At 37.7% G+C, this 22,024-nt stretch overlaps 1 protein-coding gene across 1 annotated transcript in view; it reads left to right on the plus strand.

Annotated features, from left to right (window-relative positions):
• The window catches only part of LOC141496391 (protein C-mannosyl-transferase DPY19L1), a 125,109-nt gene that overhangs the window by 33,000 nt on the left and 70,085 nt on the right, over positions 1-22,024 (plus strand). The window contains exons 5-7 of the mRNA XM_074198922.1: positions 3,866-3,986; positions 4,201-4,294; positions 16,615-16,672. Of these exons, the coding sequence (XP_074055023.1) occupies positions 3,866-3,986; positions 4,201-4,294; positions 16,615-16,672 (273 nt within the window). The remainder of the gene's footprint in view (positions 1-3,865; positions 3,987-4,200; positions 4,295-16,614; positions 16,673-22,024) is intronic.

Below are 22,024 nucleotides of genomic sequence, written 5' to 3' on the forward strand. Positions count from 1 at the left end.
ACCTGAGTTCAAATCCAGCTTCGGACACTTAATAATCACCAGATTAAGTGGCCTTGGGCAAGCCACTTAACCCCATTGCCTTACATAAAAATAAAAACTTACAAGAATAAAACTAAAAAAGCAAAAAGTATTTGGAGGGGTTTGGGGGAGATTTTGTGGAAATCCCTGCCTTTACTCTGCCATCTTGACTGCCCCCCTCCACCCCAGTTCCTCTGCTAAACTACCTTGATTCCTTCACTATTGTTGACCTTTTGTTCTTTCAGATAAATTTTGTTATTTTTTTCTAGTTCAATAAAATAACTTTTTGATAATTTAATATTATAGCACTGAATAAATTAAGTAGAATTATCATTTTTATTATATTAGCTAAACCTATCCATAAACCATTACTATTTCTCTAGTTGTTTAGATCTATATTTATGGGACGCTTGTTTTATAATTTAATTTATATAATTTTTGAGTTTGTCTTGGCAGAAAGATTCCTAAGCATTTACTATTGTCTGCAGTTATCTTAAATGGAATTTCTTTCTATCTCTTCCTGCTTGACTTTGTTGGTAGTATATAGAAATGCTAATGATTTTTATGAGTTTACTTTATATCCTGCATCTTTGCTAAAGTTGTTAAATATTTCAACTAATTTTCAAGTTGATTCTCTAGGAATCTTTCAGTATGACCATCCTATCATCTGTAAAGAGATATAGTCTTGTTTCCTTATTGCCTCTTCTTATTCCTTTTTCTTTTTACTATAGCTACCATTTCTAATATAATGGGTGTTCTTGCTTCACCCCTGATCAGGAAGCTGATTTCTATCTTATCCCCATTACTGATAATGTTGCTGATGATTTTAGATAAGGAAAGCTTAATTTCTTACTATGCTTTCTGGTGTTTTTTATGGGAATGAGTGTTATTTTGTCAAAACCTTTATCTTCATCTATTGAGACAATCATTTGTCATTTTTGTTTTGTTGTTTTGTTATTGAATGGTCAATTATGGTGAAAGTTTTCTTAATAATTGAGCTAGTTCTGTGTTCTTGATATAATCCCATTTTGTTATAGAGTATGATCTTTATGATATATTTCTGTAATCTCCCTTGTTAGCATTTTATTTAAAGTTTCACATCAATTGTCATTAGGGAAATTAGTCTGTTTTTGCCCTTCCTAGTTTGGATATCAACACCATATTTGTGTCATAAAAGCAGTGTGGAAGAACTCCTTCTTGCCCTACTTTTTCATATAGTTTATATAGTATTAGAAATAATTGCTTTTTTATATTTGATAGAAGTCACTTGTGAATCCATATGACCTTGGGGTTTTTTTACTCAGGGACTTCATTATGGTTGTTCTATTTCTTTTTTTATATTTTTTCCTGTTAATCTGGACAATATACATTTATAAATATTCATCCATTTCACTTAGATTGTCAGATTTATTGGCATGTAATTAGGTCCAATAGCTTCTAATAATTAGTTTAATTTAATCTTCATTGGAAATGAATTCATTCTTTTCATATTTGGTACTGGTAAATTGATTTTCTTTTTTAAAAAAATTACATCAATCAATAATTTTCTCAACTGTTTTTTAAATAAGCCAAACTCCTAGTTTGATTTTTTTAGTTCAATGGTTTTTATTGCTTTCTATTTTATTTTTGATTTTCCAGATTTCCAATTTGATGTTTAGTTGGAAATTTAAAATTGTTTTTCATTTTTTTTAGTTGCATGCCTAATTCACCGATCTATTCTTTTTCTAGTCTGTTGATGTTAGATTTAAAGATATAAGTTATACTGCTTTGACTACATTCCACAAATTGTTTTTTTCTCTGGAATGTAGGTTGCAAAATATAGAATTGGTTCTTGGACACAAGTCTGCATACTCCAGAGCCAGGACTCTTTCCATTCCACTCATCCCCCTCAGATCCCTTTAGTTCTCCAGCATCTCACATCCTACATACAAACACACATGTACACCCGCACAATGTATAATGGGAGGTTATGTCAGAGGGAAGGCACCAGTGAGGATGGGGGCTGAGGAGAGAACATTCCAGGCATGGAACATAGCTGATGAAAAGACTGAGTCTGGAAGTGGAAGAAAGTAAAGTCAAAGTGCTTTCAGTGCCAAGCGGCATTTTATATTTGATCTTGAGGGTAATTGGGAGCTACTGGAGTTTATTGACCAGGGCAGGTGCTGACCACCATGCCTGTTCTCTAGGAAGATCACTTTTGTAGATTTGAGGATGGTCAGGTGGCTAATGCAGTGCTCCAAGCATGAGGCTGAGGGCCTGGACTGAGGGGGGGAAATTCAAGTGAAGGGAAGGGTTCGGAGAAATGTGAATGTGGAAGGAAGTGGAGTGGGCTCAAGGTGGTGACTCAGGCAGTGATGGCAAATCTAAAGGGAAGGGTATAGGGAAAAGAAGTCTGTGAGACAGTCAATTTGAAATGTCTCAGATGCAGTTGGAGTTCAGGGGAAAGATTAATCTGGATTCATTTGTGTGGAGATGGTCATTGAACTCATTGGAGCTGATGAGATGGTGAAGAGAGAGAAGTGGGGCAGACAGAAACTGGAGGAGGGAAAAGGGGTCATGTTGGATTAGAGTTGTGATCTGAGGGTACAACAGAGGAGCCTGAGCAGGAGGAGAGGAATGGTCTCTTGTCACCCTGGCTTTGCCCTCGTTATCCCCCAGGCTCCCCTTTCTTCCTTCAATACTTAACCAGCTACACCTTTTCCAGGAAGCCTGCCCAGATCCCCCACCAACTGTTGGTGCTCTGGCTCCTTTGTATTTGTGTGTGTGTGTGTGTGTGTATCCACACACATCTCATGATTTTCCCTACAAGAGTGTAAGCTCATTCTGAGTAAGGATTATGTTATTTTTTGTATTTTTAGTCTCAATGACTTATACTTAGTAGTACTTAAATACTTATTGATTGGTTGGTTGATTGATTTATTGTTTGTTCTTCAGTCATTTTCTTTTCTTTCTTTCTTTCTTTCTTTTTTTTGCAAGGCAAATGGGGTTAAGTGGCTTGCCCAAGGCCACACAGCTAGGTAATTATTAAGTGTCTGAGGCTGGATTTGAACTTAGGTACTCCTGACTCCAGGGCCAGTGCTCTATCTACTGAGCCACCTAGCTGCCCCCCCTTCTTCAGTCATTTTCAATCACATCTGACCCTTTGTGACTCCATTTGGGTTTTTTTGGGCAGATAATGGAGTGTTTACCATCTTCTTCTCTAGCTTATTTTACAGATGAGGAAATTTAGGCAAATAGGGTTAAATGACTTGCCCAGAGTCACACAAGTACTAAGTGTCTGGTCAGTCCATCCACTATGACACTTAGCTGCTCGATTGATTGATTGATTGATTGGGTGCTATCAAATATTGATTAGGAACACAAAAAAGATGTGAGTTCTGACTCCTGAGCCTGTGAATGAGTTCGGGCAAGATTTTATGACAAAAACTTGAGAATCTTTTCAGTCTTGATGTATAAGATGTCTGTGTGCTTAGAGTGGGAAAACCAGTGACTTTGGAATTAGAGCACCTAGGAGCTGGTATGCCCCTTGATACCAGGTCATGTAACCTTTCTGGGCTTCCTTTTCCCCATTAGGAATTGATAAGATTAGATTTCTTGACTTCTTAAGATCCTCCCAATCTGAAATCTGTGCTCCCTTTGACACTGGAAAAGATAGCCCTGAAGTGTGAGAGTGATAGCACCAACCTGAAAAGATGCATATTGCATCATAGAAAATCTTCAAGACTGAGAGATTTGGGAGAAAAATTGATAGGAAAACTGGGCAAGGGTCACTGAACCCTTTGGGTCAATCCTGATCATAAGGACCAGAGTCTTTCCTTCATCTGTCTCCAATTTTATTTCTTTTTAGGTAGTCTTAGCTAGCTGGTATCGCATCTATACCTGGATAATGGACACGATTGGGGTTCAGACCAAGATATGCTGGACTGTTACCCGAGGAGAAGGGCTTAGTCCCATCGAAAGTTGTGAAGGCAAGTTTCTTAGAAACCTCTGCTTCTAATTCCTTTCCTGCAATAATTTGTATGTAAAAAGAGCAGAGATAGGATTGTTTAATAGCTCTATAGAAGTCTTTTAAATAAAAAAGTTAATATACTTGTAAATATTTCAGAACAGAAAAAAACTTAAAAGTACTTGTAGATTTTAAAATTAGAGTAAATTATTTAATTATTTTGTTTGTTTTTAAAGGATTGGGAGACCCTGCTTGCTTTTACGTCGCAATGATTTTTCTATTAAATGGATTAATGATGGCTTTGTTTTTCATATATGGCACATACTTAAGGTAAGAGCTTTGAGTCCAGTTAGCTTTCAGCATGTTTATGATAGGCTTTGTGAAATAAATTTAATTTAAAAAGTGTAGTGGGTTATATTCATTAGAGAATAATAACCTCTTTTATCAATAACCTATTTAATTGAATTTTATTTTGCTAGTCTTATTTACAAAATCTATAAAGTAATGGATCTAAAAATTAGGTCCTACTTAAATGATTTTACTCTTAGTATAAGCATCAATATATTTTCCATGCTGAGAATTCACACGTTAAAAAAAAAAATTAAAGCTACAGAATGACTACTGTGAGTCTAATCAATTTAAATAATGCCATGCAATGGCTCTTGCCTATAGATCCATCAGGATTTACAAATGTCTTTTATATCAGACATGCTTGCTTTGTAGTTTTTGATGTGAAGTTCACGGGAAAAGAATAGTTTTAGTGCTGATGACTCATTACTTTATAAATATTATCATAAAAATCTTAAATAGTAAAATGGTTTCCGTGAAGTTTGTTATTATTTGCTTGTTTGCTTTTATGATGGAGCATCTTTTCTAAAGCTGAATGTAGTTCATCAGGTAACTTAATATTTCAACAAGAAACATTAATTGACTCCCATGTGCAAGGATCTATGCTAGTTATTAGAAATTTAAAGGTTAAAAACCCAAATCAGTCTCTCTCTTCAGGAACATTCATTTATGTTAGGGGATATCATATTTATAGAGCTAAATAAATGCAAATCATTTGAGGAGAGGGAGAGCACTAGCAAATTGAGGAAGGGGACCAGAAAAGGCATCAAGGGACAGCAGCACCTGAGTTAAGCCTTGAAGGAAACTGAGACCTCCAGGAAGCCCATGTTGGGTTGGGATGAGGAGATAGGAAATGAATGACATTTGGAGTGAAGAGTGTGGGAAGTAGATTAATGTGACTACCTGTAGCTGACTGGGAAAGGGTCTTCCATGCCAGGTTGGGGGATTGGATTGGATCCTATGGAATGGACTTTTACCCTGACCTGCTCTGTGATCCATGAACTTGGTTTTTAAATGCTTTGCGTTTAAATGTAATTGGTTTCCTTGGCAGTCGCATGTATTTTCATACATTTACAAGCATTCTGAGGAAAAGTTCACACAACTGAACTATGTCTGTTGTAGAAGCTGGGAGCTCCTGAAACCTTCTGAATCAGGATATCACTTCCTTTTAGGATGATGATTTTGGCAGAGAGCGAAGAGGCTGTCAATAATCAACCAACATTAAGCACTTACTGTATACTTAAGACATTGAAGATATAGTCTGCTTTGGCTAGAAGAGGAAGTACTGATTACTGTAAATAGCTGGGTGAGATAGGCTGTAGCCAGATGAGGAATGAGTTGAAACTCCCAGCACAGAAGGTTGTGTTTTGTTCTAGGGACAGTTAGGCACCCCTGAGGCTTCTTGAGCAGATCAGACCTGATTTGTAGGAGCATTGATGTAGCAGCTGTGGGCAGAAGGGTGGCAGAGGGGAGAGCCTAGAGGCAGGGAATCTGGCCAGGGCAGAGGCACGCGCGGCCTGAATTCAAATAGGTGTGGAGGGACTGCAAAAAGGTGACAGTTAGAAGAGATGTCATGGAGGTCAGGTCTCCAGATTTGGCATCCAATTTGACTTGGCTTGAAGCAGAGGGAGAAGATGTATATGCCTCTGAGGTTATAAACTGTCTACCCGGAGGGATTGCTCCCTCATAGAAATAGGGAAGTGAAGGGTTAAGGCAGCTCTATGGGGTGGATGGTGAGTTCTGTGTTAGACACAGAATACTAGCTCTAGAACTAACTAGGGCATTAGAAGGTATCCAAGCCCTCTTATTTTATGCATGTTGGAACTATGACCCATTGGGTTCAAGTGACCCAGTGGTCACTCAGGCTGGAAGAGAATGGTTACAGGTCACTGGCATCAGAAAAATAGATACTTAGAAAGTATCCAGAAGGAGTCTTAAATGATAGTTAATGGTATCGAATTAGCATTTCACTGGATTTCTGAGCTTTAGAAGGAGAGCCTTGGTTTGAAAATTTTTCATCTTATTGCAAGTTTAAAATCTAAAGCCATTTTTTTATAATGTTGTGTTGAATGGATCAGAGAGATTTTTCTACATCTGTATCTTCCCTCAAAATTGCTTTAGTTGTATTTATTTTTGTTGAACGTGAAAAAATATTTTTGGAATTGCCTTAAATTACTACTTCCTCAATGTCACCTCCCCCCCCCCCCCACCAGTGTTCATTAGATTAGTCATCCTTCTAATCTTAAGAGAGTGGGATGATACTGGAATGTTCTTAGGCTCCATGTTAAGAATGAAGAGAATAATATTGTGTGTGTCTTTCTATAAATAGTACCATCTGAATTTTGAGAACTAAAAGCTAGAAAATAATGGTGTAGGTAGATTGTTCACGACCTTGGTGATCCAGAATAGTTTTTCCTAGTAATACAGTGAGTGGTATTATTCTGCCATGTTAATCTTATGAAAATAAGAGTTGGGGAGAGTGTGATGGGGGTGAAAGGATGGTGAGGAGGGCCACTGAAGCAGGCTATGGACTAGTCCATAAACCTACCTTTCATAGAGACAGAGTGACATGTTACAGAACAGAAAATATACACCAGAAGAGGTTCTTAAGAGACAAGTTCATCTCACAAATGAGAAAACTGAGCCGTAGGACACTGAGGGACTTAGTGAGGGTTGAGCCATGCCTGTTCAGGACTTGCCAACTCTTCATCCCAAGTAATTTTGTTCATGTCTCTTAAATACTATTTTACTAATAGTGACTCTGGGAGTAGTTGTTTTTATGAGAAGTTTTAAATTCTAAAGACTCCAGAATGGAAGCAATACCTTAAAAGATAGAGTATGAAAAAATGCTTACTCTCCAAAACATCTGGGGCTAGAAACCAAAGTTCTCAGCTTGAAGATTCTGAGCTGGAAAATGGTGGTATAGTTAAAGAATAGTCAGAGGGCCTTGGGATTGAGCCCTGGCTTTGCTGCCACCACTTCTGTGACCGTGGGCAAGTCCTTGAACCAGCTCTTAGGGCTTGTTTCCTTATCTGTAAAACAAGGGGCAGCTAGGTGGCCTAGAGCACTGGCCCTGGAGTCAAGAGGACCTGAATTCAAATCCAGTCTCAGGCACTTAATAATTACCTAGCCATGGGACTCTGGGCAAGTCACTTAACCCCATTGCTTGCAACCCCCCCCCCCCCAAAAAAAAATAAAATATAAAAGGAGTGGGTCATTTCTAAGGTCTTAAGGTTTGCTCAGACACACAGACTGACCCTAGGGAATGGTGACCTTTTTGGGGGCTCATCCAGAAGAAGGATGATGATGATGGCCAGGGCAGTAGAAACTTCCTGAAACCCCAAGTCCTGGTTTTTCTTTTTGTCCCTAGCCCTGACACAGCCTTTTTCACAAGAAATGCCTCATGAATTATTGAAGAAAGAGCACAGTCAGAGGGCAGGACTCTGATGCTTGGGATGCAGAGCCAACCTTGTAAATGAAATCTTACTTAGGACTTCTTCAAGAAATATTTATCTTCTTAGAGTACTTTTGGATAGGATGTGCTATTCTTTTAATTAACACCATACATCGCTGGACTCATACATTTCTTTATAAAACTCCAGGGATTTGTCCAAGGTTCTCTTCTTTTCTCACTGTATGTGATCTCAGTTATCTAATTTATGCAGGGACTGTCTCTGGAATCAGAAGAGCCAGTTTCAGATCTGACCATTGATGCATCCCTAGACTGTCAGATGAGGGGGTGGGGTGGACTAGACAGCCTCTCAAGGCCCCTCCCTTCCCACTGTGATGCTGACTCTGGAATCAGCGGATACTGATCTAAAACACAGCTCAGGCATTCTCTCTCTCTCGATCTCGATCGATCTCTCTCTCTCTCTCTCTCTCTCTCTCTCTCTCTCTCTCTCTCTGTGACTTGGGACAAGCAAATCCATTTCCTTGGGTCTCACTTTACCTATCTATAAAATAGTGTTTACTCCATAGATGGCCTCTGAGGTCCTGCCAGCTCTGAGTTGTTGATCATCTGAATGTCTTAGAGGCAGTTCCTACTTATGTCCAGAACAACTCACCTTTTCTGAGAAACTAACCCCTCTTCTTGACTTCCTGTTTCTGTCTGTAGTCATATGTCATATAATATGATTTCTGAGTTCATTATGCACCAGAAATTGTTACCAATGATTGTTTAATTACTGCATCCAGGCATTTTTTTAGACCTTATCCTTGATGTCTCTTCAGCCTCTGACATTGCTGACCACCCACTCCTGGTTACTCTTTCTGGGATTTTTTGGACCTTATTCTTGTGGTTTTCTGCCTGCTTGATCAGTCCATCTTAGTGTCCTTTGCAGGGCTATTATCTTTAGATCACCCTCTGGGAGTGACCCAAGGCTCTGTCATGAGTTTCCTTTTCTATTTTTATCATCTCTTATGGTGATTTCATCAGATCCTTTGAGTTCATTTAGCTGTGTGGATGACTGACATAACCCAAATTGCTCAAGACTAAAGTCCTGAGCGCTCTTCCCACATCACTAACTGCTTACTGGACATTTCAGATTGAAGGTCTTAAGGCATCTCAAGCTCATTATGTTCAAAACTAAAGTCAGCCTCTTTTCCCTCAAACTCACTCCTCTCTCTAACTTCTGTTTCTTGAGGTCACCTCCATTGTCTCAGACAACCAGGTTCATGTTCTCAGTGTCATCCTTGTCCTCTTTCTCCCATCTCATCAGTTAAGTCTTATCATTTTGACTCTTGTATCTCTTGAATCAATCCCTTCTATCCACTCATGCAGCCCCACTTCTCACCTAGGCCATTGCAGTGACCTAATTGATAACCCTGCCATTTTTTCCCCTTGCAAGTTCATTTTCCACTAACTGTCAAAGTCTGAGTTTTCCTAAAGCCCAGATTTGACCATGTTTCTTCCCTCTTTGAGAGGCTCCCCTGGATCCTGTTACCTCTGGTCACAGCCCTTGTTGCATATTCTTCCCTTTTGATGCATTCTGTGGTTCAACCAAGCTGCTCCACAGGCTCCCCTCATCCCCCAGATTATAGCCTTTGTTTCCTTGCCTTGGTGCAGGCTGTCTCTAGTACCTGGAATGCCCTTCCTCCTGTAATCAATCCCCTAGAGCTCCAGCTCCGCCGTCTTCAGGAGACCTTTCTTAAGTCCCCAACTCCTCTCCCTTTTGAAATTATGTTGTTTTGTCCATAACAGTTCTCCCCAGGTTGTCCTAGCTCTCTGAACTGCCGGGAGGTTGATCATCTCACAGTATTGTTGTTAATGTTTATAATTTTTTCTTGGTTTTTCTCCCTTCCCTCACCTTCATTTCCTGTAAGTCATGTTTCTCTAGAGTGTAACCATTATGGTTTCTTATAGAACAGTAATATTCAGTAGTATTCATATACCATGACTTATTCAGCCATTCCCAGTTGATGGGCATCCCCTCAATTTTCAATTCTTTGCCACTACAGAAAGAGCTATGAATATTTTGGAACATGTGAGACTTTTCTCATTTTTTATGATTTCTTCTGGATATAGGTCTAGTAGTGGTATTGTGGGGTCAAAGGGTATGAACAATTTTTTTATTTTTTTATTTTTATTTTTGCAAGGCAAATGAGGTTAAGTGGCTTGCCCAAGGTCACACAGCTAGGGAATTATGAAGTGTCTGAGACCGGATTTGAACCCAGGTACTCCTGACTCCAGGGCCGGTGCTCTATCCACTGCACCACCTAGCCGCCCCGGGCATGAACAAGTTTATTGTTCTTTGGGCATAGTTCCATATTGCTCTCCAGAATGGTTGGATCAGTTCAGAACTACACCAGTAATGCATTAGTGTCCCAATCCTTCCACAACCTCTCAATTTTCTTCCAGAGGAAGAAAACAAAACCGAAACAAAACAAAACAAAAAAAAAAAATCCTACAGAATCTGAACGAACACTACATTCACTTTAAAAAATTTTTTTTCTTATGGTTTTCCTTCCAGACTAATTTGGAAACATGTTAAACATAAATGTATATGAACAATATTCACCTGACTGCCATTGAGGGGAGAGGGGTGGGAAGGGAGGGTAGGAGAAAATCACATAACTTCAAAATATACACATACATGTAGGTGAATGTTGAAAAACTTTCATAACATGTAATGGGAAAAAATAAAATGAAATATCTTTTAAAAAGGTATGTTGTATTTACTTACTAGGCATATTGTCTTTTTCATGTGTGCACATGCAGTTCCTATTGAGAGAAAGTAAACTCTGAGATGAGGAGCTGTTTGATGTTTGTCTTGTATCCCCATTCTGCACAGTTACTTTACACATAGTAGACACTCAACTGTTGGTTGAATTAAATGAAAAGTTAGCTTTTATCAGATGGAAGCATTTTTGAGTTCTCAAAATGAACAAATATTGGCTAATTACTGAACTGATAGGAAATACTTCATCAGTGTTCTTGATTGATTTTTTAATTAAAACTTGAAAGATCCAGTTTTTTGAGAGGTGGTCCATTTTAGCAGCGAGGGCCATGGAGTTGCCAGATATTATTGCTGCTCTTCCAGCAGAGACTAGCTTAAGGCTTCCATCTCCTTTTGAATGGAGTATGAGCTCTGAAGGAGTGGAGTTCCTCAGGAGGGCCATTAAGTGGAGAAATGGGCAACTGCTTTGAATCTTGCCAAATTTAGCTTCTATAGTATGCAGGATGAAATTTTACTTTCTGTGCTGTGATCACTAGTTATCTTAACTCTGGATTGTATTTTACTTTTCCTGACAGTTTTTTCTGACAGATAATTTTTTTTTGTATTACCCCCCAGATTTGTTGGCAGAAAGAGGCCAAAACTGAAGTATATTCATTGTTAATTTCTATGTTGTAGCATGGCCATTATATACTTTTTGCCCTTTCTTATGTGTATCTTAGCTCTCTTATGTGTAAGATAAAGGATTGAACAGGGTTCTGAGAAGGTAAGTCTGTTTTCCTTAATCAGATGAAGATAAAATTCAATATTTTACCATCTGATTTTCAGATCGGGGAAGTTTAGCAGTTGTATAGTTGTGAGGGATACACTGGGGGCTTTGACTCCTTTAGTCTGCTACTGGATATATGAAGAAAAGAGAGCCAATGTATTAATAAAGAAACAGCTCCCAAAATAGCAACAGTATGATAAAGTTAATGTCAGTGTATATTTGCAAGACAATATTCATAGCATGTATCACAGTGTTTGTCCATAATAGGTGTTTAATATATACTTTTAAATGAAATTAATGTGAATGGATATGAATAATATTATAGGATTCTCTCCATCTCAGGAACATTAGTGTCATTTGTAGATTGAGGGGATGCATGTTTCTAAGGATTCATTCCATTTTCCTGACAATTCTGTGCTCTATATTTTTCATTAGGTGCTAGGGCTAGAAGAGAAATTATATTTGTTCTTGTCAAGATACTTTTAATCTGTTAGAGGAATGGGGAAGACACCTAACTCCAAACTTTAATAACCAGGTTAATTATCTCTGATGTTTTTGACCATTGTAGTTAAGTGAAATTCTGTTTTAAAGATTCTTTTTCGTGATGACTATATCTGTTGCCCTATTTGTCTGTTTATTTCTGATTCTTCTTATTCTTTTCTTGCATTTCCTTCCTCCCTTCCTTCCTGATATCTATTTGTCGAAACCTCAGGTCACCCTTTGGAAAGCATCTGTGCTTACCCTTCAGTCACCCTGGCTGGGCCCACAGCCATGTTAATCAGATTGTTGTCTTCCAACCAATCTTGAAATATATGCCTCTTAATTTCCAAGCTGGCCATTATTCTCAGGTTCCATTTTGTGATATTTTCACCAGAATTCTCAGTCAGGGGCAACAAACACCATATTTCCCTAATTTATTAGAGATTCTGATTAGAAAATGAAAGACATCCAGAGGCTACTAATTTTTATCACCTCAACTATATACTTTTTGCTATTTAAAATGCATTCTTATATTTAAAAATAAAGCATATTGAAAAAGATGAAAACCATTCTCAGCTCATACAAAAACATGCTGTAGACCTCTTTTTTAGCCTGCTGGCCCTAGTTTAGACAGGAACTAATACTTTGTAGCAAATCAGAGTCTTCGTCTAGCTCCCAAGAAATTAAATTTGATTTTCTAATAGTAATTATTTTTAATACAGCATATGTATTTGTCTTTGTTAGATTGTAGGATTTTTTTTTCTTGCATGTTTTAAAAGTTCTTATTATACTTCTCTAAACTTGTTTTCCTAATCCCAATTTTTTTCTTAGGTTCTTTTTATACTGACAATTTAGAATGAAAGACAACCTTTATAATTCATTTCCTGTTAATATTGAAAACTGACTCTTTTGTACTCATATGTGATCTTCAAGGTAGTGACACCTTAGGGTATTTTTTCCAAATATTTTATTATCAGTTCAGTTCCCTAAATGTTGTAGTGCAAAATATTGTATGAGGTATGGGGGGATACAAAGAGAAAGGGATAACCTCCACATGTAGGGAACTGCTCTCTCACTGGGCAAAACAATATGGTGTTGGATCAGGGCAGCAAGACAGTGAGAAACCTTGAGGCCATATCATATGAGAAGCTTGAGATATTTAGCCTGGAGAAGAGAAGGCCTTAGGGTGCATGAGAGGTCTTTTTATTTTTTTTTAAGAAAAATCTCATACTCTGTGGAGAAAGTGATGGATTCAATGATAATCCAAAGAGATGGAGGCAGAATTAGTTGAGGGGATGGATTCAAAGAGTAATCATGAAGGGCTCAATGTCTTTGTCATCATGGCAGGTGTCTTTTGGAGGCCCCAGTGGTCTGTGCTTGTCATTTTTATTGGTGTCTTAGTTGATGCAATCTTAAGAACTTTGAGTAGTTTATTCTCATGGCATCTCAGAGGGAGGGGATACCAATTGCTTTGGAAAATGTCATAGGCATATTATTACTCTAAAAGGTAAACAAGGGAATATCACTAACTTCTCTGACCTTTGGGCAACTTTACTATCTCTAAAATTTTTTATGAGAATAATGTATAGATAAATTGAAGGGAGAAAAAAAGGTGGACTTTTGCAAAGGACCAGTACAGTGAACCTCCTCTTTATAATTACAGTAGACTTAAAGATTCAAAGTATACAAGGCCCCAGTGACTTTATTGCTTTTCTGTTAAAAAAATGATAGAGCAAAATACTGCCTTAATGTCCCCTTTTCAGTTGAAGTTACAAATATTCTTTGAAAGATAACAACCGAGAGAACTTTATTTGATCCATTGATTATTAGAAATATAACAGCACAAAATTGTATTTGTTTAATAGCTATTAATCTAGTTTAATAAAATTTAAAGTACATAAAACAGTGTGATATTTTCTTCCCCTCAGAAACCCCACCTAGATCTTTTCATCCTGTCTACTCATTCTTATATGATATTTCTTATTCTGTTTTCTCCATTCCTCTGATTCTGTGGTTTTTATTCTAAATTATTTCATAAAGATCTTTTCAGATTTTGTTCCATCATGTCTATCTTAATTGCCTTGAAGTATTCCATTATAGTAATGGACTCCACTTGATTTAAACGTTCCATTATTGTTGGACATTGAAATTGCTTCTAGTTTTTACAATTACATAGGATCATAGGTCCATAGGTATGGAGTCAAAGGGATCTTAGAGGCCATATAATCCAACCCTCTCATTTTCCAAATGAAGAAGCAAATCATCAGTTCTTTTCTTTATCAAGCAGGTTGTCTGGAAGCACATTTTACAGGAATCTCCTGATAGAAGGTAGAAATGTTAGCTTTTAATTACTTTTGGCTTGATAATATTATTCCCCCTATTGTTTCATGTTGCCTCTGATATTAAAAAAAAAAAAAGCTGATTCCTTAACCTGGAACTTTACCCTATCTCCTTTTAGCTTACTTTATCAGCTCTCTTTCATTTCACTCCCCTTCATAGACTCCATTTTCCCACCTCATTGGGATACGAGTCATTCCCTCCAGTTGGTATACCATCCCCTTTTTTTCCTGTATTCACATAAGCCATCTCCCACCCTCCTCCACATTCCTGAGCATTCACAATCTTTTTTGTCCTCATGTTGTCAGCTTGGCTCCTGTTTATTTTGTTCACCGTTTCTGTATGCCACCAGCTGGTGAGATTATCTCTCACATTCAGTATTCCTCTTCCTCTTTAGCCTTCATCATTTGGTCATCTGTATTTGTTATATTCTCTCTGTGTAGATAACTGCCTCTTCCACATACCAATGTGCTATACGTTCTTGGAGAACAGGGGCTGGTTTGCTTTGGCCTTTTGTATCCAGCCCAGCATTAAGGAAATAGTGTAGTAATGAAGAACTAGGTTGTGAACCTAGTGCAGAAGTAAGAGAGAGAGAGAGAGAGGATAAGCAAGAGAATTTTAGAATTCTTTCCCTAAAATAGTAAATTTTGCACAGAGATGTTTTATACATTCATATGAGCAAAGAAAGTAGTCAGATAAAGACAATTTATGGCTTACAAAGGAACCAGGGTATCTTAAAGATGGGAAAGGAACATTATCCTCAGAAACTGCAGCAGTCCTCCCTTTCTGGGTCTCTTTATATTTTTTAATGGACCATGCCCATGCTATTTAACAAACAAATAAGCCTTTGAAGATTCTGGACATCTTGTGATTCTGGAGATCATCTTTCTCTTCTTGGTGAGGAAATAGAACTTTTTTACTACTTGATGGATAGCCCTTCATCACAATAGGTATTTAGCAAATGGTGAAATGATGTTAGCTACTGACTTCTTTAGATTTTGAAAGATCAATATAGATGCCAGATAAGCCTAGATTTCATTCCTTTTTGGGTTTTTTTGGTCAATCAACAAACATTAAACATCGACTAGGCACCAGACACTAACTAAAGTGCTGTAGATTCAAAAATGATCATTATCACATCGTAGAATAAAAATAATAGATTCAGAAGAATCTTAGTGATTATCTAGATTTATACTTTGCACATTTAGATTTGGGATTAGCATAGACATAGTTGGAACCATATGAATGAATACAGGCAGTAAAAGCCAATTTCTCTTAAGGTAGGTGAAACTTTAAAAAAAAATGTAAGACAAGAAATATATTTTTCTGAACTTTGGTGCTTATATTGTGGAGCAGTTTTATAGGAATTGTCTTTTTCAGAAATGAAGACTAACTTTTTTTTTAATTTTTTAGGTTTTTTTTTGGCAAGACAAATGGGGTTAAGTGGCTTGCCCAAGGCCACACGGCTAGGTAATTATTAAGTGTCTGAGACCGAACTTGAACCCAGGTACTCCTGACTCCAGGGCCGGTGCTTTATCCACTGCGCCACCTAGCCACCCCAAAGACTCACTTTTAAAGTGTTGAGTATAAGAGAAAATATATTCATTTTAATGGTGATAAGTATTTTTTTTGTGCTGAATAAAGAAAGGTCATAATGCACATAATTCCCTAAAAGTCCATGAAAGGATCCAATGATCCTCCTCCCCAGCCCATGGTCATTTCTAAAAGCTGGGTGAACACAAGTCCATGTTTAGTGGCAGAATTCTTAGTCAAAGATAGATTTTAGGGTATTTATATCAGACAACCATTTTCATGATGACTTTTCCTATCAGTCAAAAGCTCGCAATGTATTTTACCATTGGGAATTCCTTAGGTTGGGTAGTATTTAGCAACTCTGGGAAATCCTGAGTCAGGGGCTATCTGGTGATTCTACCCAACTGGGAGTGAAGATTATCTTCTCCTACCCTTCACATTTTATACTAGGCCTGGAGGGAAGTTAGATATTGTTGATGAGAAGGAAAGAATTGACTCCTGAGGGTGAAAATAAGGAAGTGTAGTACTTTGAATTTATTGAGTACTATAATGGTAGTGTCAAAGATGAGCTCCCTGTTTTACAATTTCTTAGCCCTGTGGTTTTTATTTTTTCTACCGTTATCTCTTAAAAACTAGGAAAGCTAAAGGACTCTGAGAGTTTTTCTTTAAAAGTAAATAATCAATGATATTGTCTTAGTATTGAAAGGACTACACGCATTGTCGGTACATTGTTAATTTCTTTTTAGTGTTATTTTTTTAATATGGCGAATTACTTTTTTTTAAGGAAATAATAGTGCATGATATTCTTGAGGGAATGAACTGCAGACCAATTTCTCTTGTGGACTTCACAAATATTTTTTGTTGAATTCAGATTGAATTTTATTAAATTCTATTTTAAGTAGATGAGGAAATCTTTTTGTTTATATAACAAGATTTTGTTACAGTAAGATTCAATCTGAATTCCTGTTGTGCTTGAATTATGTTGACATATGCTCATCTTCTTTTCACAGTGGGAGTCGACTAGGAGGCCTAGTTACAGTATTGTGCTTCTTTTTCAACCATGGAGAGGTAAGTCTTCTAGAAATGAGTTTCTAAAAGTTAGGAGGTAGTTTTCTTGATTATGTAAAGAGTGCATCCTTAATGTAATTCTAGTTTAATATGCAGAATATACTTTAAATTTATTTTTATTTGTCATACTTAAATAATTGCCTATATGAATTACTAAATAAATTTGTGACTATTAAATTTATTTTATATTAATAATCTTCCAGTATTTTTATTTAATCCACCATCCATTATCTCTTTTGTCCTTTCTTGACTACTTTTTTTTTTTTTTTTTAGTTTTTGCAAGGCAATGGGGTTAATTGGCTTGCCCAAGGCCACACAGCTAGGTCATTTTTCTGAGGCCAGATTTGAACCCAGGTACTCCTGACTCGAGGGCCGGAGCTCTATCCACTGTGCTACCTAGCTGCTCCTTGACTACATTTTTTGAAAAAAACATGTATAATGACTGCCCCTACTTTTTCTCTTCTCACCCTATTCCTAACCCCTCCCTTACGCTCCACCAACCTGCTCTTTCTACATTTACCAGAGTGATCTCTTAATTGCCAAATCCAATGACCTTCACTCCATCCTTATTTTCTTTGACCTCTCTGCAGCCTTTGACATGTTGAGACTCTCTTTTCTTTAGTTTTCCTCTCCCCCTTGGCTGCTCCTTCTTAGGGTCCATTGCATGAGCCCTATCCAGGTCCTACTCTGACTTTAGGTTTCTGTCCTGGACCCTTTTTTCTTCTTTCACATTACTATGCTGATAATGCCTCACTCTAGCTATCCTGCCCCAGTCTCTCTGCTGACCTCCAGTCTCTCATATCACCAACAGTCTTTCAGACATTTCTGACTGGATGTCCTGTAGGAATGTAGACATTTGAAACTCATGTGCAAAACAGAACTCATGATCTTTCTCTCAAAACCTCCCCTTCTCCTACCTTCCCTATCATGCCTTCCCATACCTTCCTCCTAGTCCCTCTTTCTTACTGCCCACATCCAAACTGTTACTAAGGCTTGTTGACTTCCCTTTTCCACCCTCTCTCCCTTCTTTCCTCCAACACTACCATCACTTTGACAAAGGTCCTCACCCCTGGACCTTTGCAATAGCCTACCTGGTGCCTGTTCTACCTGTTCTCCATTCCTAAAGTGCAGATCTGAGTATGTCATTCTCCCTATACTTCCCTGTTCCTGCCAGGATCAAATACAAAATCCTCTCTGTGGTATTCCAGGTAGATCCAGTGACAATAACCCCTTGGTTGTTTCACAAACAAGACTCTTCACCTCTCAGTTCCAGTCATTTTCTCTGAGTTGTCCCCTTTGCCTGCAGTGCTCTCATAGTAGGTACTTAATAAAATTTGTATTCATTGGGTCCTTGTGAAATCCTCCCATAGTTTTTTTTTAACCTTAAAACTGTGATAGAGTTTTTGACTTCCAGGAGCCAAGAGACCAGAGTAAGTAGTAAGTCACTCTTACTGTCCCGTCCTCCAAACCAGCTATAAAATAGCACTTATGAATAAAATCTGGAATAGTAGAACCAACAAAAAGATGGAATAAAATAATCTTTTAGCCCAAGAAATTTGGAAGAACCATGATAGAGACCTGTGCAGTCCAGTAAAAGGGGAGCATACTGGAGTAGGCAGCATCCAGTACTAGGACCTCCCACATGCTATAGAAAGCCAGGGGAAACAGCAAACTCCAGCTCCAAGAACTACCATGAGTTTTGTGTAGTCTTAAGGAAATGCAGAAATACCTCATTGGCCTTAGCATGTGTCAGACACCACCATTATTATACTAGCTCAGCACCCGATACCCTGCCAGACTCCTATGTCTTCTAGCCCACTCTACCTTCCTCCCCTGAATGGGATACCACACATGAGGCAGCAACAACACAGCCCTAGGTAAACAGTCAGGGCCTGCAGCCACTGGTACAAGAAGCCTGAGACAGTGTCTTTTCCATCCTTGGAGCAAAGTGCAGATTTAAAAGAAAGGAAAAAGGCCCCTATAAAGAGACTGGCCATAAAAAAAGGAAGACTAAGACACAAACTTAGAACAGGACAACAGCATCAAAATACCTTTGGACAAAACCCTTAAAGAAAAATGGGAAGTAGTCTGAAGCCCAGAAAGAATTCATAAAAAAAACTCAAAAAGGAAATTAAAATCATGACAGGTAGAAGAAAAATTAGAAAAAGAAATGAGAGAGATGCAAGCAAATTATGGGGAAAGAAAGTGCCAGCAGCTTAGAAAACTGCTTTAGAAAATAGAATTGACAAATGGAAAAGGATATACAAAAATGCACTGAGGTAAACAGTGCTCACTTAAAGAGTATAAGTGGCCAAATGAAAAAACTGCAAAAGTCAACTGAGGAAAGCAACACATTTAAAATTAAAATTGGGAAATTTTGGGGGTGGAGCCAAGATGATTGTAACGAAGCTAGAAAACTCTGGGAGATTTTCCTGAAACAACTTTAAATGAAAGTCTCTAAACAGATCCTAAAGTGCAGAACCTACACAAATCAGAGTGAAACCAGTTCTGAACTCAAGATCATGGAGAAAATTCAGTATGGTCTATCTCATGTGGTTAAAAGGAGAGAATAACCCAGCATAGGTTGCAGACCTGGAAAGCCAGTGACAGCTCTTAGCCACAGCGCAGCTCAGGTCTGGGCTCATCAAGCCAGTGGTGTGGCAGGCCAGCAGTAAGGGTCCAACCCCAGCCCAGGAGACAAAGTTCAAGCCCCAGGAATGCTGGGACAACTGACAGGACTGGGTTGGATTACCTTAATGCAGGGAACAAATGGGTAGCACCTAAAACACCACTTGGCAATGCCATAGGCAAGTGGTAAGACAGAGATTAGACCCTGCCTCAGGAGCAACTATCAAAATGAGCAAAAAATCCCCCAAAGTACCAACCATAAAAAGCTACTATTCTAAGAGGGACAGAAGAGGAAAACAGTGGCAAAATGCCGTGTGAAGCCTCAAAGTGGTTTTTGATTTCTTCAAAGAACTCAAAAAGTATTTTAAAAAAGCAGAGTGGAAAAAGAAAAATGTAGAAAAGAAATGAGAGTCATGCAGGAGATTTATGAAAAATTGTCTGAAGAGAAATTCAGTACCTTAAAGAATAAAATTGGGCAAATGGAAAAAATAAAAGTGCCTTAACTGAAAAAGAAATGTTAACTCCTCAAAAAAAAATTGACCAACTGGAAAAGGAAGCACAAAAACTGAAGGAAATAAAACCCTAAAAATTAGAATTAGATAAATGGAAACTAAGAACTCTATGAGACACAAAGATTCCATCAAACAAAATCAGAAGACTGAAAATAGAAGAAAATGTAAAGTTTCTCTTAGGAAAAACGACCAACCTGGAAAATAAATCCAGTAGAGATAATTTATGAATCATTGGGGAAAGGAAAAAGAGAAGTACAAAGAAGGGGAAGATAGAATGGAAAGAAAGAAAAAGTTTTTGCACAAATATAACCATTGTCTCTAAGATTAGAAGGAATGCAGAGCACTGGTAAAGAATGAGGGCAGTTAGGTGGTGCAGTGGATACAACTTTGACCTTGGAGTCAGGACAGGAGTTCAAATACAGCCACAGACACTTGCTACTTGCTAGCTAGGTGACTTTGGGCAAGTCACTCAACTCTGGTTGCTTCACATTCAGGGCTATCTCCTATCATCCTGATTCATAGTGGCTCCTGGACCCAGATGACTCTGTAGGAGAAAATGAGGCTGGTGACTTAGCTCAGTCCCCCCCTCACTCAAATCCAATTCGGGTGCTTTGTCATGACATCATCTCCCTTGTTGTCATGGTCTTCTTTAAGAACAAAGGACAAACATCATGTTTAATAATGAACAGAAAGACGTTGGAAAAGTCTGGAAAGATTTGCAATTCACAGCAACATTGTGAAATGATCAGCTGTGATGGATGCAGATCCTCTCAGCAGTTCAGTGATCAAGGGCAATCCTGAGAGATTTGTTATGGAAAATAGCATCCACATCCAAAGGAAAAACTACAGAGTCTGAATGCAGAGAAAAGCATCCTATGTTCACTTTAAAAAACTTCTTTGTGTGTTTGTTTCTTTCTCTCTCATGATCTCTTTTTCCATTTTGTTCTAATTTTTCTTTTCCAACATGCCTAATATGTTAACATGTTAAACATTATGGTTCATGTACAACTATAGCAGATTGTTCACTGCCATGCGGAGGGGAAAGAGACTAGGATGGTAGAAAAATATGGAACCTAAAAGATTGCAAAAGAATGGATATTGAAAACTATCTTTGCATGTAATTAGAAAAAAAATGAAGGGACAAAAAAATGTTAGAATTGAACTAATGAAAGCTAAAGATTCAGTGAGTCATCAAGAATCAGTTAAACAAGAAGCAGCCAGGTGATGCAGGAAATAGAACACTGGCCCTGGGTCAGGAGGACCTGAATTTAAATCCATCTTCAGACATTTAATAATTACCTAGCTGTGTGCCCCATTGCCTTGCAAAAACAAAAACAAACATAAAAGAGTCCAACAAATTTCAAAAGAATGAAAAAAAATGTAAGAAAATGTAAAATACCTCATGGGAAAAACAATTGACCTGGAAAATAGATCCAGGTGAGACCATATCAGAATCATTGAGTTACTTGAATTGAAAGGAGAACCTGGATATCAGAAAATTATTAAGGAAAACTGCATTGATGTCCTGGAACCTGGGGGCAAAAATAGGATTTGAAAGAATATACCAATCATGTCAGGAAAAGGAACCCAAAATAAAAACTCCAAAGAGTTTTATAACCAAATTTCAGAACTATCAAATCAAAGGAAAAATACAAATGACTGGAAGGAAATATTGAGGAATCATAATCAAGATAATATAGGACTTGGCAATTGCAACATTACAGAATCAGAGGTTATGGAACATGATATTCCAGAAGGCATAGGAGCTAGGACTAATCATTAAAATTAAGCATAATACATCAAGGGGGGAAAAATGGTCATTTAAACAGAAATATTTCAAGTTTTCATAAATAGAAAACCAGACCTAAACCTGCAATATCAAGACCTAGGAGAAGCATAAACAGGTAAAAAGGGAAAAAAAATGCGAGTCAGTGGAACTAAAGTATTTATATCTCTACATGGGAAAATGAATGATACTGATAATTCTTTTTTTAATTTCCATTTTTTATTTTTTCCCAATTATATGTAATGGTACTATTCAATTATAATTTTTTTACATTTTTTTCTTTTCCCTCTCATCTCTTTCCTCTCCCCCTGAAAGAAAGCAATATAGGCCTCTATATCTATAACCATGCCAAGCATAGATCCATATTAATCATGTTGTGAAAGAAGAATCACATCCAACAGAAGAAAAAAAGATACTTATAATTCT

Source organism: Macrotis lagotis, chromosome 8 (genome assembly GCF_037893015.1).
Source record: "Macrotis lagotis isolate mMagLag1 chromosome 8, bilby.v1.9.chrom.fasta, whole genome shotgun sequence".
Taxonomy (NCBI): domain Eukaryota; kingdom Metazoa; phylum Chordata; class Mammalia; order Peramelemorphia; family Peramelidae; genus Macrotis; species Macrotis lagotis.